Source organism: Amblyraja radiata, chromosome 23 (assembly GCF_010909765.2).
Source record: "Amblyraja radiata isolate CabotCenter1 chromosome 23, sAmbRad1.1.pri, whole genome shotgun sequence".
In the NCBI taxonomy this organism is placed as follows: Eukaryota; Metazoa; Chordata; class Chondrichthyes; order Rajiformes; family Rajidae; genus Amblyraja; species Amblyraja radiata.
This window is the reverse complement of record NC_045978.1, coordinates 723,089-741,768: the sequence shown is the minus strand read 5'-3', so window position 1 is coordinate 741,768 and position 18,680 is coordinate 723,089. Positions and strand designations below refer to the sequence as shown.

The following is an 18,680-nucleotide window of genomic DNA, read 5'->3' as shown; positions in this document are numbered from 1 at the left end:
ACAACGCAGCTACCAACAACCTCACACCTACCTGAGCATAGGAGGAAAGAAAAAACACACTGCAGAAAAAAATAATATTAATCCACGTCAGAATCGTTTAAATACTTTGTCAGGCTTTTTGTTGCAGTAATTTTCCTCTTCAATCTAAGCTTAAATTATTAGAAACAAGGAACTGCAGATGCTGGTTTAGATAAAAGGACACAGAGTGCTGGAGTAACTCAGCAGGTCAGGCAGCATCTGTGGAGAACATGGATAGGTGACGTTTCGGGTCAGGACCTTCTTCAGATCTAGTTAGTTAGTCTAAATTCGTTGTGTTTTCTCTTTGTATCTCATTATTTCTCTTTCATTTGATCCTCTCCTGCCTCTTTCCGCATGGCTTTTCCTGCTCCCATTTATTTGTTCACCTGCCAGATTCGGTGACCAATCGAGAAGCCTACCAGTAATCATAGGTGTCGTCCCAGTTGTCGAAGTGAACCAGAAACCTGCTGTCCACGATGTCCGTCACTGTGGCCACACAGATCAGCGATGGGTTCATCCGATCCACTGCCTCCAGCTTCATCCCAACACGGAATCCCAGGGGGAGGACTGCCTGACAAAGAACATCATCAACATCGTACCTTCAACCACGTCGCCAACTAACATGCCTGAACTCTGTTCACAAAATGGCTCCGATTCTCCAAGATCAGATAATAAGTCATAAGACAAACATACAATGTCACCGTTTTAAATAAAGGTTCATGTGATAGGAGCAGAATTAGGCCATTCGGCCCATCAATACTCCGCCATTCAATCATGCCTGATCTATCTCTCCCTCCTAATCCCATTCTCCCCATAATCCCTGAGAAGGCTTGCTAGTTAGGGAGAGGGCCAGCTAGTTAGGGAGAGGGCTTGCTAGTTAGGGAGAGGGCTTGCTAGTTAGGGAAAGGGCTTGCTAGTTAGGGAGAGGGCTTGCTAGTTAGGGAGAGGGCTTGCTAGTTAGGGAGAGGGCTTGCTAGTTAGGGAGAGGGCTTGCTAGTTAGGGAGAGGGCTTGCTAGTTAGGGAGAGGGCTTGCTAGTTAGGGAAAGGGCTTGCTAGTTAGGGAAAGGGCTTGCTAGTTAGGGAGAGGGCTTGCTAGTTAGGGAGAGGGCTTGCTAGTTAGGGAGAGGGCTTGCTAGTTAGGGAAAGGGCTTGCTAGTTAGGGAGAAGGCTTGCTAGTTAGGGAGAGGGCTTGCTAGTTAGGGAGAGGGCTTGCTAGTTAGGGAGAGGGCTTGCTAGTTAGGGAAAGGGCTTGCTAGTTAGGGAGAGGGCTTGCTAGTTAGGGAGAGGGCTTGCTAGTTAGGGAGAGGGCCAGCTAGTTAGGGAGAAGGCTTGCTAGTTAGGGAAAGGGCCAGCTAGTTAGGGAGAAGGCTTGCTAGTTAGGGAAAGGGCCAGCTAGTTAGGGAGAGGGCCTGCTAGTTAGGGAGAGGGCTTACAAGTTAGGGAAAGGGCCAGCTAGTTAGGGAAAGGGCCAGCTAGTTAGGGAAAGGGCCAGATAGTTAGGGAGAGGGCCTGCTAGTTAGGGAGAGGGCTTGCTAGTTAGGGAAAGGGCCAGCTAGTTAGGGAAAGGGCTTGCTAGTTAGGGAAAGGGCTTGCTAGTTAGGGAAAGGGCTTGCTAGTTAGGGAAAGGGCTTGCTAGTTAGGGAAAGGGCTTGCTAGTTAGGGAAAGGGCTTGCTAGTTAGGGAAAGGGCTTGCTAGTTAGGGAAATGGCTTGCTAGTTTGGGAGAGGGCTTGCTAGTTTGCAGAAAGCCTCCTAGTTTGGGAGAGGGCTTGCTAGTTAGGGAAAGGGCTTGCTAGTTAGGGAAAGGGCTTGCTAGTTAGGGAAATGGCTTGCTAGTTTGGGAGAGGGCTTGCTAGTTAGGGAGAGCCCAGTCTGAGAGAGAGCGTTCGGATGGAGCGGGAACTCACTGTGTTTTGACTGATGAAGAGATGTTTGGCAGCAGCCTGTGACTTGGTGACCCGCAGGTAACTTGGCCAGCTGAATTCTTCATCCTTGTAGCCTGTAACGGGAGCACATCCCTTGTGTATATGTGATTCTGAAGTGCTGATCAAAGATTATAGAGCAGAGCAAGATAGGCCACTCCTCCGAAATCCAATGGACTGGCATGTAGTACGTAACGGAACGTCACGGCCGCCATTTGTTTATGCCAAACGCCACATCATTGGTAGCGGGGACAGACTCCACAGTTATACAACCTGCTCTTACATCAGGTCGCAGGGGAAAGCAAAGATACTAGAGGCTCCTCTAGTATCTTTGGGGGAAGAGGACGTTTTCTCCACTCCTGAGTTGATCCAGGACTGATTCTCGGTCCCCCCCCGATACCAGATGGAGGCAGTCGGCGGGAGAGCCTCAAGCGTCTGCCCGCGGTCGGTGTTCCCGAGGCAGCGGGCGGGCAATGCTCCTCTAGTATCTTTGGTGTAATCAGTGTTGCAGGGAACAGTGTGTTATACAGCATCGATCACTTCACATATTTAGTTAATGTTATTGTAAATTGCAGCTCAATAAAATGGCGTCAACAATCACCCATGTCATACTACGTTTTTTTCGCAGAGTGACGCATCTTGCTCTGCTCTATAATCTTTGGTGCTAATCTTTGATGGTCATTGCCATCTAGTGGCAGCACAGAGTCTTGTTTCATTACTGTTGGCCCTCAGTTGCTGCCAGACTGCAAGAGAATAATCCTGGACATTTTCTAAAGCTTTAGAATATTCATTATAAAGCACAGCAAAATAGTAATGATATAGAACAGAACAGCAAACACATTTATCAACGGTAGAGTTGCTGCCTCACAGCGCCAGAGACCCGGGTTCCATCCTGACTACGGGTGCTGTCTGTACAAAGTTTGTACATTCTCGCCGTGACCTGGGTGTAGGATAGTGTTAATGTGCGGAGATCGCTGGTCGGCACGGACATGGCGGGCCAAAGGGCCTGTTTCCGCTATGTATCTCGAAACTAAACAAATGCAATCTTAACCTTCATAAATCTTGTCACAGATGGTATAACGTTCTGGCACATGTTTAATTCGGAATGGCATATTTGACAAGAAATCACTGTTCTGTGGAGGGGTGGCCATTTAACGTATCTCTATACGGGGCGGGGCGGGGCGGGTTGGACAATTGTGTTACCCTAAAGCAGGTGGACCAAGGTGTTCCTCACCTCTGGGCAGATACAAGCGGTGACCTGTCTTCTCACACCAGCCCGCAGGATGGATGTCTGGGCAATCAGCGTTCACCCAGAAATCGTGACCTTCAGAGTAACCATCGAAGTGGAGCCGCACCCGATAACCACAGACCTTCGAGAACAAGAAACAGTTCATACATTCAGAAGTGATAGGAGCAGAATTAGGCCATTCAGCCCATCATGTCTACTCCACCATTCCATCATGAATACCCCACTCTATAAACCTTCTCTTGCCAATACTCCAGGGATCTCGACCCGAAACATCACCCATTCCTTCTCTCCAGAGATGTTGCCTGTCCCACTGAGTTACTCCAGCTTTTTGTGTCTATCTTCCCTTGTCAATACCCCACTCCCTGCACCTTCCCATGTCCATACCCAACGCTCTGCATATTGGAAGATAGACACAAAAAGCTGGAGTAACTCAGCGGGACAGGCAGCATCTCTGGAGATAGAACGTGGTCGGAGACAGTAAGACTGGTGGGAGAACTGAGAAGGGGGAGGGGATGGAGAGAGAGGGAAAGCAAGAGCTATTTGAAGTGAGATAGAAGAAGGGCCTCAACCCGAAACGTCGCCTATTTCCTTCGCTCCATAGATGCTGCCTCATCCACTGAGTTTCTCCAGCATTTTTGTCTACCTTTGAAGTTAGATAGACCTCAGTTTATTGGTCTGTTCGTGTCACACAATAGTTCTCTGTACGACATTTATTTGCATCTGTCAGCAAGAGAGCAACATTCAAATATTAATGAGGTAGATGAGGTTGGCGATACATGACGAACATATTATGTTTGTTGCAGACAAATGCCCCCGTCTGTTATTGCTACTAATCCCAGTGTAAACAGTGGCTCATTGACAGGAAGCCCGTGTATTGAAATAATGCAAACAAATACTTTAAGCTCAAAACAATTTACATATTTAAATATATATTTGTCCTGCATGGGACCTTTTTAGGAGGATTATTTTTTCTGCATTTTTGTCTCCTCGCTTATTATAAGTTGAATATTTTATCAATGTTCCAGCTGCTTATCTCTGCCGGGAAAATAAACCGTGGCCAATTACATGTAAAGTTGGCTTGGAGTACCTCAAACACGGTGAGAACAAAGTACATGGATGGGTGAGTAGGATCGATGCCCTCCAACTTCATGCCCACTTTGAAGGCATTCCTAGTCAGCGGATACGACTGGTACTGTCCAAGGGAAGAAAACTGTGGTCACATTATAAACTAACGCAATTCATCGCCGTGCCTGCAATTAATTGAAATATCTATAACCATCTTCAATAATCTATCCTCTGCCTCGGCCTTTGTATATTTAATGATTATTCAGGGACATCATGAGCTAAAGTGCCCTTTACAGTGTGCTATAAAATTCTGCAGCACAGAATTGATGTTACACAAAGAACAATACACATTGATTGCAATTCATATTTGTCAAATAACACTGGGACGTCAGAGATTCAGGAGCAATCTATTTTGTTTTTAAAGCCATTTTGTTAAATTTGTTTTTAAAGTTATTATCCTAAGGGGCCTGTCCCACTTACGCAACTTTTTCGGCAACTTGCCGGCACCCGTCATAGTCGCAGCAGGTCGCCGAAAGTTTTCAACATGTTGAAAATCCAGAAAAAGATACGACTCTTTGGGCGACCTCTCACGACCATACAGGCTGTGTGTGTGCGACATGTCGCAGGGTGACTGACTCCTGTATGGTCATGAGTAGTCGCCCAAAATACATTTCTCTCAGATTTAGTATTTCAGAAAACACAATAAAAGAAACCTGATGATTATTACCTCACGGAACAGTTTGACAGGAGCAGCAAGAGACTTTTCCTCTTCTAGGTACAAAGCCCACGACGAGAGTTTATTCTTTCCAACCACAGAAACAGCTGAAATAAAATACATCATATTTGTTATGTTTTTTAAGTATGGAAATATTGCATATTCTTTCAGAATACCGAATACTCAACTAATCAGGGTGCTGAGTTGGACATCTTTTGTTTAGCACCCATTCTGCAGGAGATCAGTTTTAACATTAACTTAGGTACACAAAAATGCTGGAGAAACTCAGCGGGTGCAGCAGCATCTATGGAGCGAAGGAAATAGGCAACGTTTCGGGCCAAACCCCTTCTTCACCCTTCTTCAGACAGAAACATAGTTTCAGCTAAAGAGCAAACTCGCTTTCTGCCACCAGGAATCAAAATCCTCTGATCTACTCTCCAAAACAACCTTTAATATTATCAAGCATTACTCAAACAATGCACCTATTGCATACAATCATTAGACAGAATAAATACAGTTTAAAAAAACATCAGGAAGAATATTCTCGCATGACAATAGCATAGAAAACCACAAGGAATCGAGATTCAATGCCACTTTTCACCACATCTTCATAAGGTCATAAGTGAGAGGAGTAGAATTAGGCCATTCGGCCCACCGACTACTCCACCATTCAACCACGGCTGATCTATCTCTCCCACCTAACCCCATTCTCCTGCCTTCTCCCCATAACCTTTGAACACCAGTACTATTCAAGAATCTATCCACAGCCTTCTTATGAGGATAGCTGTGGCAATCGAGCAACGGGAACATTGTCCTGGCATTTGCTGCTCGGCAGAAATGCTACCAAAACCATATCATCAGCAGATCATGTAGTATTAGATGACCTTTTCACAATGGCAGGCAGTGACTAGTGGGGTACCGCAAGGCTCAGTGCTGGGACCCCAGCTATTTACAATATATATTAATGATCTGGATGAGGGAATTGAAGGCAATATCTCCAAGTTTGCGGATGACACTAAGCTGGGGGGCAGGGTTAGCTGTGAGGAGGATGCTAGGAGACTGCAAGGTGACTTGGATAGGCTGGGTGAGTGGGCAAATGTTTGGCTGATGCAGTATAATGTGGATAAATGTGAGGTTATCCATTTTGGTGGCAAAAACAGGAAAGCAGACTATTATCTAAATGGTGGCCGACTAGGAAAAGGGGAGATGCAGCGAGACCTGGGTGTCATGGTACACCAGTCATTGAAAGTGGGCATGCAGGCGCAGCAGGCAGTGAAGAAAGCGAATGGTATGTTAGCTTTCATAGCAAAAGGATTTGAGTATAGGAGCAGGGAGGTTCTACTGCAGTTGTACAGGGTCTTGGTGAGACCACACCTGGAGTATTGCGTACAGTTTTGGTCTCCAAATCTGAGGAAGAACATTATTGCCATAGAGGGAGTGCAGAGAAGGTTCACCAGACTGATTCCTGGGATGTCAGGACTGTCTTATGAAGAAAGACTGGATAGACTTGGTTTATACTCTCTAGAATTTAGGAGATTGAGAGGGGATCTTATAGAAACTTACAAAATTCTTAAGAGGTTGGACAGGCTAGATGCAGGAAGATTGCTCCCGATGTTGGGGAAGTCCAGGACAAGGGGTCACAGCTTAAGGATAAGGGGGAAATCCTTTAAAACCGAGATGAGAATAACTTTTTTCACACAGAGAGTGGTTAATCTCTGGAACTCTCTGCCACAGAGGGTAGTCAAGGCCAGTTCATTGGCTATATTTAAGAGGGAGTTAGATGTGGCCCTTGTGGCTAAGGGGATCAGAGGGTATCTCTGGTACAACCGGGGCACGTGAGTGACTTCTCGCAAGCTTCATCACAGAATATGTATGGTCTCATGTAATTCCTTCCTCCTGTGCACCTGTCCACATTTGTGACTCCAGTAAAATACATCCAGAATATTTCTGACTCCGACACAAGGCACAGCAAAGAGGATCGTGTTATCAAGGAATAATAATCGACCTCTTCACAAGCATGCTACATTAGTTCAGTCGCCAATTTTAAATCTCATCATCACACTGGAAGCTTGAGTGTGAGGTTGTGTCTCCATAGCCACCGTGACTTAGCAACTTGCTGTATCAGTACAGTAGCACCAGCCCGTAAATGTCCTGCCTCTCCTGGGATCGTCCGTCACCAGTTTCAAATCCCCCTCTTATAAACGTTCCATGACTTAATTTGGCATCCTCCAAGTCTTGAGCTAAAGAGGTTAGTTGATTATTGGCTGGTAGCACCCTGGATTCTCACAGAGAAGGTTTAGAAAATAAAATAAAAGCCAGTGGCGAAACTTCAAAGTGCATCCCTGGTTGTCAGAAACTCAGACATGTGCGAGACACTTTAGAAGCACATTTCTATTTTTTCTCCATAACTCAAAATAATTTAAACAAACTTGTAAACTAGCATAAACATTTAATATGTATGTAAACATAGAAACATAGAAATTAGGTGCAGGAGTAGGCCATTCGGCCCTTCGAGCCTGCACCGCCATTCAATATGATCATGGCTGATCATCCAACTCAGTATCCCGTACCTGCCTTCTCTCCATACCCTCTGATCCCCTTAGCCACAAGGGCCACATCTAACTCCCTCTTAAATATAGCCAATGAACTGGCCTCGACTACCCTCTGTGGCAGGGAGTTCCAGAGATTCACCACTCTCTGTGTGAAAAGTACGTTTGTACGTTTAGTTTAGGTTAGAGATACAGTGCAGAAACAGGCCCTTCGGCCCACTGGGTCCGCGCCGACCAGCGATCCCCGCACATTATCATCATCCTACACCCACTAGGGACAATGTTTACATTCCCCAAGCCCATTAACCTACAAACCTGTACGTCTTTGGAGTGTGGGAGGAAACCGAAGTTCTCGGAGAAAACCCACGCAGGTCACGGGGAGCACGTGCAAACTCCGTACAGACAGCACCCGTAGTCGGGATCGAGCCCGGATCTCAGGCGCGGCATTCGCTATAAGGCAGCGACTCTACCGCTGCGCCACCGTGACAACGTACGATATGTACGATCGTGTATAATCAACATGATCTGCTGGTGATATGGTTTTGTGGCATTTCTGCTGCTGTGCAAATGACAAGACAATTATCTGTTGCTGTATTGTGACAGTTATCTTGATAAGATGTAGTATACTTAATGATATACTTCATGTATGAGGGTAAATAAAGCTGGATTTATCCTCCATCTTATAGTAGAGGTTTGCCTTTGTTGCACCACGTGGCAATCAATGACCTTTCAGCTAAGAACAGAAACAATGGGGAGAGGAATACCCACCAGACTGAGGACAATGCGAGAGACCAAAGCACTGTATAAACGGAGACCTATACACCCTGCAAATGATCAGATGAAATACTTTACAGGACTTCTGTCGGCACAAACATGTCCACAACTCAAAATATTAACTTGGTTTCTCTCTCTACAACTTTTTAGACAATAGTCAATAGGTGCAGGAGTAGGCCATACAGCCCTTCGAACCCGCACCGCCATTCAATATGATCATGGCTGGCTCGAAGGTCCAAATGGCCTACTCCTGCACCTATTGTCTATTGTCTATCCATGTTCTCCACAGATGCTGCCTGACCCATTGAGTTACTCCAGCACTCTGTGTCCATTTGTGTAAATCAGCATATGCAGTTCCTTGTATCTAAACTTTCTTTCATATTTATTAGATTATTTTCTGTTATAAAATGACAGACGGAGAGGCTGAGACGTACCCTGGCCAGGGAAAGTGAGGCTGTGTTGATCCGGGTGACGCTGCCTGAAGTCTGTGTAACTGTTGCCATCCATCAGATGTCCCCTGACACTTGTAGAGTCTTTGTTCCTCTCCTCCTACAATAGATCGTGAAGACCCAAGAACAGGCAGCGTTAGCAGTGTATTTAAGGCAGGCATCAATGAGTCAATTATTTATACTTGGTATTATTTCCCATTTAATTTAAGTTTAAGAAATAAAATGAAGGCTCTGAGTCATCAAACTTTAACAGAGAAAACCGTGAAGTTGCCTCACTTTGTTTAACAACAGTTAGATGGAAGTCAAAATTACGGGTATAAATGATCTAACCCTAACCGTAATTATATATATTAAAGGCACAGAAGTGTGAAAACGTACAGCTCCAGATTCAGGGACAGTTTCTTCCCGGCTGTTATCAGGCAACTGAACCATCCGACCACAACCAGAGAGCAGTGCTGAACTACTATCTACCTCATTGGTGACCCTCGGACTATCCTTGATCGGACTTTGCTGGCTTTACCTTGCACTAAACATTATTCCCTTATCATGTATCTGTACACTGTGAACGGCTCGATTGTAATCATGTATTGTCTTTCTGCTGACTGGATAGCACACAACAAAAGCTTTTCACTGTACCTCGGTACACGTGACAATAAACTAAACTAACTGACTAACTGCACAACAGCAAGATGACCTGTGTAGGAAGGAACTGCAGACCCTGGTTTAAACCGAAGACAGACACAAAATGCTGGAGTGACTCAGCGGGATAGGCAGCATCTCTGGAGAGAAGGAACGGGTGACATTTCGGATCAGACTAGCAAGACAGCCTTCCAGTCAGTGTGTTTAGAACGGAATATTTGATGCATGTGTGCCCCAACCACAGATGGGCGCACATCAGGAAATTGGGTGTGGAGGACAGATTGGCTGTAGAATTTTATATCCACTAAAATGAATGGGCAAACAGACCCAGTGCCCCCATGGACATGTGCTCCCCGGGCCCAAATTGTCAAATCTCCACTAATACAGTCAAAAAACAAACTGCCGGAAGAACTTAGCAGGTCAGGCAGTATCTGGTGAGAGAATGGACAAACGACAGAGAGAGGAAGAGAACTTCCTCAAAATAAGCATTGAAGAAAGGTCTCAACCCAACGGCATCTGTCCATTCCCTCCACAAACAGATGCTGCCTGAGTTCCTCCAGCACTTGGTGTTTTGCTCAAGATTCCAGCATCTGCAGTTTCTTGTGTCTTCACTAATGCAGCCACCATAAATCTAATTGTGTGTGAAGAGAAAGCACAAGAAACGTAGCACTAACTAGTCAACTCCAAAAGAGAAGGCCCGTGCAGAACTTCTCAAATTTAAATTTAATGTGTACATTTCTGATGGTGTTTTTTTATTTGAAGCGTATGTTGTAAGCAGAAGCCTCCAGGTGGGGCACCCCAGGCAATGCTGACGACAGGAACTGTACCACAGTGACTGACTGAAGTTGCCAATTCTGCAACCACTGACCGCCAACCGTCACTGACCGACCGGAAAGATGTGATATAGGAGATGGCCGGACATGAGGAAGAAGAAGATTTGAAGAGTATTCTGGAATGCTCCACGCCAGAACTCTCGACTGTTTCACCGTGCCAGTGAGGTATTGGGAAATGGATACGTACCGCTTGCTCCAGTTCGGTTGATTCATAGCCGTACTCCTCATTGGATTCTGAACTGGGGCTCAGGCACACTTTCCTCTTCCGTTTCTTCACCCGTTTCAGTATGGCCCCCGCGCTCCTCTTCACCGCTACATTCCCCATCCGCAGCGACCTACTTGTCAGGAGAAAGATAATTGCATTTCATTACACTTTAGAGCTGAATATTTGATGCATGTGTGTTTGATGCATGGGCGTACGACAGGAATGTGGGTGTGAAGGATAGATTGCCTTTACAATTTTATATCCACTAAAAGATTCAAGATCAAGATTCAATTTAGTTGTCACATGTACCAATTAAGGTACAGTAACATTTGAGTTACCATACAGCTATACTAAGTAAAAAGGCAAAAATACACACAGCACATAAAATAAATAGACAATAGACAATAGGTGCGGGAGTAGGCCATTCGAGCCAGCACCGCCATTCGATTATTATCTGAATGGTGTCAGATTAGGAAAAGGGAAGGTGCACAAGGCCTGTTTGTGCTTGTACATCAGTCACTGAAAGTAAGCATGCAGGTACAGCAGGCAGTGAAGAAAGCTAATGGCATGTTGGCCTTCATTGCGAGAGGATTTGAGGTTAGGAGCAAGGAGGTCCTTCTCCAGTTGTACAGGGCCCTGGTGAGACCACACCTGGAGTATTGTATGCAGTTTTGGTCTCCTAATTTGAGGAAGGAGATTCTTCCTATTGAGGGAGTGCAGCGTAGGTTCACCAGGTTAATTCCCGAGATGGCGGGACTGACATATGTTGAGTGAATGGAGCGGCTGGGCTTGTATAGACTGAAATTTAGAAGGATGAGAGGATATCTTACAGAAACATATACAATTCTTAAAGGATTGGACAGGCTAGATGCAGGAAAAATGTTCCCGACGTTGGGGGAGTCCAGAACCAGGGGTCCCAGTTTAAGAATAAGGGGTAGGACATTTAGGACTGAGATGAGGAAAAACCTTTTCACCCAGAGAGTTGTGAATCTGTGGAATTCTCTGCCACAGAAGGCAGTCGAGGCCAATTCACTGGATATTTTCAAGAGTTAGATTTAACTCTTAGGGCTAAAGGAACCAAGGGATATGGGGAAAAAGCAGGAACGGGGTACTGATTTTAGATGATCAGCCATGATCATATTGAATGGCGGTGCTGGCTTGAAGGGCCGAATGGCCTACTCCTGCACCTATTTTTCCGAGTTTCTATGATTAGTGCCATGGTGTTTTCTTTCGTCCTATGGGACTTTGGTTGTGGGTCCAAATGCTATCGTCAGGGTTGTCATGGTTACAGCCGCATTCATCAGTGCAGCACGTGTAAGAGCTGTTTGATTCATTTCTCTGTTTCCAGCAGCTTGCTGCAAGCTGCGAATGCCTGTGCTCTGATCTCAGTGCAAAACCTGCTAGGCTGCACACACCCGTCTTGTAACACGTCCATTGTAGGAAGCGCTAAACGTTGCCCAATTACCCAGGGTTTACACTTGGATATGTTTATTGTGTGATGTTATGACTTCTTCATCATTATATTTTGAGATTAACCAATGATGCAATCCTGTTGGACAGTTTGGGGAATATCTTGGAGCAATGAGAGAATAAATCCAGCATGTTTTTTTGAAAAATACTATGCTCTAATTGCACAGGGTAGATTGCGTCAAGGGTACATGGTCTTTTAGGCAGCAATCTGCAATTTCACGAGTACTTGAGTAATCTCAGAACCATAGTCATATAGTGTGGAAACAGGCCCTTCAGCCCAAATTGCCCAGACCGACTGACATGTCCCATCTACACTAGTCCCACCTGCCTTCCTCCTCTACCTGCTTTGTTGAGTGGTAGTTGAGGCAGATACAAGAACATTTGGCCAGGTTGATGGATGGGAACAGTTTAGAGAAGTTGGGACAAACGGGAGCAGCTTCGATGGGGCATCTCACTCAGCATGGATGAGTCGGGCCGAAGGGCCTGTTTCCGTGTTGTATGACTACAACCTCCAATAAGCTCTGAACCACATAGACTTGGGGCATTGGTTTTGCCTTTTTGCACTATTGTTTGTTTTTTATGTGTACCTATCTGCGTCTGTGTGTACATATATATGCTTGTGTGTGTATATATATATATATATATATATATATATATATATATGTGTGTGTGTGTGTGTGTATATATATATGTGTGTGTGTGTGTATATATATATATATATGTGTGTGTGTGTGTGTGTGTGTATGTGTGTGTTGTGTGAATGTGTGTGCATGTGTGTGTATATGTGTGTGTGCATGTGTGTGTATGTATATGTGTGTGTGTATGTATGTGTGTGCGTGTGTGTGTGTGTGTATGTGTGTGTGTGTGTGTGTGTGTGTGTGTGTGTGTGTGTGTGTGTGTGTGTGTGTGTGTGTGTGCGTTTGTATATGTGTGTGTTTGTGTGTATGTAGCAGGGAAATGCAGATGCTGGTTTAAACTGAAAATAGACACAAAAAGCTGGAGTAACTCAGCGGGACAGGCAGCATCTCAGAGAAGGAATGGATGATGTTTTGGACTGAAGAAGGGTCTCGACCCGAAACGTTTCCCATTCCTTCTCTCCAGAGATGCTGCCTGTCCCGCTGAGTTACTCCAGCTTTTTGTGTCTATCTTATGTGTGTATATGAATTATATACTGAACTTTTGTTTCTCGTTTATTATATTGCTTACAGTGTATTATGTTTACATATTGTGTTGTGCTGCAGCAAGTAAGAATGTAATTGTTCTATCTGGGACACATGACAATAAAACTCTCTTGACTCTATGACTCTGTCACCCCACAAGCACATTCCCGTCATGATGGTGTACATGCAGGAGTTTACACGCGTGTATCACGGATATGTAACGTTGAATGTAAGCTCGTACTTGTCTTTGAACTGGTGCAGACAATGGTCACTGCAGAACCTGCTGCTGCCTCTGACCTCACTTGCCATGTAGGTGTGGCCACAGTTCACGCAGCAGCGGCAACGTCCCATAGCCTCCCTCCTGTACGACACCGTCATCTGTTTCACTGCCAGAATAGCACAACGTAAATACATTTAATATTCCCTCGAAAAATTACTCGACCATCAATCGGTTTGAATACACACTTGAACTGTTTAATTATTAATGACTTCATTAATGCTATTAAAAGGCAAGTTGTGCCATTGGGTCACATACATAAAACTGTCAACAGCAGGCAATACATTTCCATTTAGATGCTTATTCAAACCCATATTTTTGGCAACAAACAAAATTTAGTTCACATTTTAAATGTTGTGCATTCAACTTGAAGATGACACAAGGTGTAAAAATGTCGTTGGTGGGTGATATTGTTCCTATTGTGGATACAACCTGTTATATTAATTTGTTTGGCAGTATTATCTGTAATTATTTTCTTATTTTTCCAACCTCTGTGCAAGCATTGAAACATTATATGAATCTGAAAATCTAATAAAACTAATGTATGTCATTCAATTCATACAATTTGATTATTTTTCTGAGAAACCTTTTTAATAATCAGCCTATCAGGAAACCATATAACAATCACAGCACGGAAACAGGCCATCTCGGCCCTTCTAGTCCGTGCCGAACACGTACTCTCACCTAGTCCCATCTACCTGCACTCAGACCATATCCCTCCATTCCTTTCCCATCCATATACCTATCCAATTTATTTTTATATGATAAAAACGAACCCGCCTCCACAACTTCCTCTGGAAGCTCATTCCACACAGCTACCACTCTCTGAGTAAAGAAGTTCCCCCTCATGTTGCCCCTCAACTTTTGTCCCTTAATTCTCAAATGTGTCAAATCTCAAATGAAACATAGGAAGTGAGTTGGTACAATGGAGAGTGTACAACAATATGTAGGAAGACGGAACTGCAGATGCTGGTTTAAACCGAAGACAGACACCAAAAGCTGGAGTAACTCAGCTGGACAGGCAGCATCTCTGCAGAGAAGGAATGGGTGACGTTCTTCAGACTCAAAAATACAATTGTACAAAAAGGTACCAGCGTGCCATTTTGTGGGATATAATTCCCACCGAAGTTCAACTTCACTGAGCTGGTTATCTCAGATGAACCGTTTCTGAATCCCACCTCATGGAACACGAGAGGACAGGCAAACTGCAAGTAACAAGTGCTTGTTCGGTACACCCACCGCCCTCTGGGTGAATAACGTTGCCCCTCAGCTTCCTATTAAATCTTCCCCCCTCTCACCTTAAACAATGCCCTCTAGTTCTTGATTCCCCTACTCTGGGACAAAGACTCTGGACTCTGTAACCCTTCCCCCACGAATAAGAAGACTAACGACTGTCATAGCCCTTCAAAAATAATTATAAAACTACAAATGGGAGTTTAATTATCATTTTCTAGAATCAGAATATAATATTATTTTAATTAGCACCAGTTGGCTAATTAACTTGAAATACATGAAGCCAATGTTACATTTATACTGTAACTAATTAGCTAAGATTTTCTAATCACTTAGAAATGTTGTGATATCTCATTAAAACATGATTCCAATTAGTTGCAAGCAATTTCTGAATAATTAATGACTGATACGTACAAAAAAATCTCTGCAAAATCCTCTTCAGTTTGTTTCAATTTGCCTGGAGAGAAGGAATGGGTGAAGTTTCTTCTTCAGAAGGGTCCCAACCCAAAACGTCACCCATTCCTTCTCTCCAGAGATGCTGCCTGTCCCGCTGAGTTACTCCTGCTTTTTGTGTCTATGTTTGGTTTAAACCAGTGTCTACAGTTCCTTCATACACATGTTTAATTTGCCCCCCTTGTAGACAACCTTTCTCTGTCAGAGAGGCAGGAACGGGCTACTGAATGTGGATGATCAGCCATGATCACAGTGAATGGCGGTGCTGGCTCAAAGGGCCAAATGGCCTACTCCTGCACCTATTGTCTATAACACATATTGGATGTCCATTCATATCATCAGAACCTTATTCCAAGGGTAGAAATGTCCAAGACTAAAGGGTGAGAGCAGTATAGTTTAAAGGAGACATGTGGGGCAAGTTTGATTCAGAGGGTGGTGGGTGCCTGGGGTGGTGGTGGAGGCAGATGCCATAGAGGGGTTTTTAGATAGGTAGATGGATCTGCTGGGAATGGAGGGATATGGATCATGTGCAGGCTGATGAGATTAACGGCGTCATGTTTGGCACAGGCATTGTGGGCTGAAGGGCCTGTTGCAGCGCTGTACTGTTCTATTTTCTAGCTCTGACTGGGCACTGTTGCTCGAATGCTGGATTTACACGCGTTCCATGGACATTGTCATCATCATCATCTGAACATTTATGTGTGTTATAGATAATTATCTGTCTGACATTCACCGATCTTTGTTGTGGCTGGAACAGCATGGAACGACAAGATAAAACTTTCCACTTAGATTCAAGACACAGAAATTGTGCCAGACATCATCACATGGTGCATCAGGACCAATGATCATCGCATGTAGCAGAGGTACAAGGTTGCCTCTCCTCTTTACAATGCCATTCCACACCATCAACCCAAGGTCACAAACTGACCTGTGAACACTTCAGACAAATACAATGATGGGGAACAGTTTAGAGGGATGTGGACCTAATGCAGCCAAATGGGACTAGCATAGATGGGGCAATTTGGTCAGCGTGGATGAATTGAGCCGAAGGGCCATTTTCAATGCTGTACGACTCTGTGACATCAAGAAAAATGGTTAAAAGGTAATTTAAAAAAAATGTTAAAACACTTATTAATTGATCTGAAAAATAATGTTTTGATCACTGACAGATCACATGAAACATAAGGAATTGGAGCAGAATTAGGCCATTCAGTCCATCAGGTCTACTCCACCATTCAATCATGGCTGATCTATCTCTCCCTCCCTCCTAACCCCATTCTCCTGCCTTCTCCCCTTAACCTCTGACACCCGCACTAATGAAGAATCTATCTATCTCTGCCTTAAAACCACAGTGATGACAAAATGAAACGTTGATAGCTGGAATCATAATCGCAGTGCAAGTGTAATGAGTTTAAACAACGAAACGTCAGAACACGACCAACAATAACTTAACATGTTGCTGCTGTCTCCACGGAAACCACCCCCAGGACTCACCACTCAACAACAGCCCACTCAGAGCGAAAAATCTCAAGGGCATTCCTTTCATCAAGTAAGAAATAAATTGAACAATTATCTCGAATGCTAACTGAAAAATATCCGCCAATATATGGGGTGCATTGCAACTCAAAACTCACTGTAGAATTCGAGATGATCATTTATTTAGCCACAGGGTGGTGAATCTGTGGAATTCATTGCCACACACAAAGAGATGCTGCCTTTCCCGCTGAGTGTGGAGGCAAAGTCAATGGATATTTTTATGGCGGAGATTGACTGATTCTTGATTAGTGCGGGTGTCAGGGGTTATGGGGAGAAGGCAGGAGAATGGGGATGAGAGGGAAAGATAGATCAGCCATGACTGAATATCGGAGTGGACTTGATGGTTTAATTCTGCTCCGAGAACTTATGAAACTGCACCAGAGATTGTTTTACTGTGTGCATTGTATACCGTGCATGCAGTGTAGTGAATGCAGTGTAAGGTCATAAGGAATTGGAGCAGAATTAGACCATTCGGCCCATCAAATCTACTCCGCCATTAAATCATGGCCGATCTATCTCTCCCTCCTGCCTTCTCCCCATTGCCTCTGACACGCATCTAAAAGTGTAGGCTTTGGCCTGATGTGCTGAGGATCTTTGTGGAAATGCCTTACATTGATGAGCAGTGGTGGCATTCCATCCTGCCTCCTCACTGCAAGTGTCACTCACAGCCTCCACTGTGGTCACCCGGGAGATTCTGGTCACTGATTTCGTCACGATGCCTTCTGTGCCGACAACTTCCAGAACTCCAAACTCATTCAGTCGGAACTTTAGAGAAAAACAAAGCATCTGTGAAAATAATTAAAGCACCAAAGAGGAAACAATCACCTGTACAGGAGGAACTAATTAAGTAAGTTAATGGTGGAATAATATTCTTATATTAAATTCTTTGCTTTCATCGGCCTGGGCATTCATAAGTTCATGATTGATTCGAAGATAGACACAAAATGCTGGAGTAACTCCGCGGGACAGGCAGCATCTCTGCAGAGAAGGAATGGGTGACGTTTCGGGTTGAGACCCATCTTCAGAATGAGTGATTCTACTGCCGGGGTGGTAAAGGAAGCAGGTATGATAGTGGTGTCTAAGAGGCTTTGAGATAGGCTCATGGAAGTGCAGGGAATGGAGGGATATGGACCACCTGCAGGAAAATGAGATAATTTTAACTTGGCATCGTGTTCGGCATGGACATTGTGGGCCGAAGGGCCTGTTCCTGTGCTGTACTGATCTTGGTTCTACGCAGCATATTTGGGAACAGAAGGACATTGAGAAGGAAGCGCTGACCTTCAGGTTGCTCCCAGGCAAGGTGGCAATGCCATCTTTCCACTCCAGGACGCTGACCACGTCACAGTTGTGCGCGCCGCTGATCTGAGGGCTGATGGTTGCAGTCGCCGGCACTGGGCTGTCCGACGGCTCGGCTTTGACCGGCAGAGAAATGGTCTGGCTTTCTCTGGAGAAACTCCGAGGTTTTCGAAGATTCGCTGCTGCATGAAATGAGTTCATATTTGAAGAAAAATAAAATCTCTCAACATGCTGATTAATGTATCCTGCTGACCACAAGTTTACATTGTTTCCAATTTATAAAACAAAACTGCTACAATCATGACGATTAATTAGTTGTAAAGATATTGTAAACGTCAACTCATAACATTAGTGGTCAACTTTCCATTACAGTTATGACAATGGTCAGGTGTAAAGTATACATTGTTATTTTGCTAACAAAACAAATTTAAATAGTTCCATCAGCCAATGCCTAGATATATTTTTTGCCTTGACCCTTGGATTCCAACATTGATGTGACCAGTAGATTGAACATATGGGGTGTCAGGACTAAATTGTTAAAAGTCAACATTATCTCAACAACTCTGAAGAAGGGTCTCGACCCGAAACGTCGCCTATTTCCTTCGCTCCACAGATGCTGCCTAATCCGCTGAGTTTCTCCAGCATTTTTGTCTACGCTCTCCATGAGATAGATGTACTTTACATTTCTCATTGTATCTATATTTGTAACAGTCCATTGTCAGATACATGGATAAGAAAGGTTTAGAGGGATACGTGCCAAGCATAGCCTACTGGGACCAGCTTGGATGGGGCATCTTAGACGGCATGGATGAGTTGGGTCAAAGGGTCTGTTTCGCT

At 44.4% G+C, this 18,680-nt stretch overlaps 1 protein-coding gene across 3 annotated transcripts in view; it reads right to left on the bottom strand.

Annotated features, from left to right (window-relative positions):
• Window positions 1–18,680, bottom strand: part of l3mbtl1 (L3MBTL histone methyl-lysine binding protein 1) — a 47,070-nt gene that overhangs the window by 22,838 nt on the left and 5,552 nt on the right. For 2 of the 3 annotated variants that reach the window (XM_033041296.1, XM_033041298.1), the window contains exons 3-12: window positions 17,826–18,025; window positions 17,159–17,312; window positions 13,290–13,434; window positions 10,401–10,551; window positions 8,727–8,841; window positions 4,982–5,076; window positions 4,277–4,381; window positions 3,175–3,310; window positions 1,926–2,017; window positions 438–589 (exon numbers count right to left, since the gene is read on the bottom strand). In XM_033041296.1, the coding sequence (XP_032897187.1) occupies window positions 438–589; window positions 1,926–2,017; window positions 3,175–3,310; window positions 4,277–4,381; window positions 4,982–5,076; window positions 8,727–8,841; window positions 10,401–10,551; window positions 13,290–13,434; window positions 17,159–17,312; window positions 17,826–18,025 (1,345 nt within the window). The remainder of the gene's footprint in view (window positions 1–437; window positions 590–1,925; window positions 2,018–3,174; window positions 3,311–4,276; window positions 4,382–4,981; window positions 5,077–8,726; window positions 8,842–10,400; window positions 10,552–13,289; window positions 13,435–17,158; window positions 17,313–17,825; window positions 18,026–18,680) is intronic. The other variant, XM_033041297.1, reaches the window with a different exon arrangement.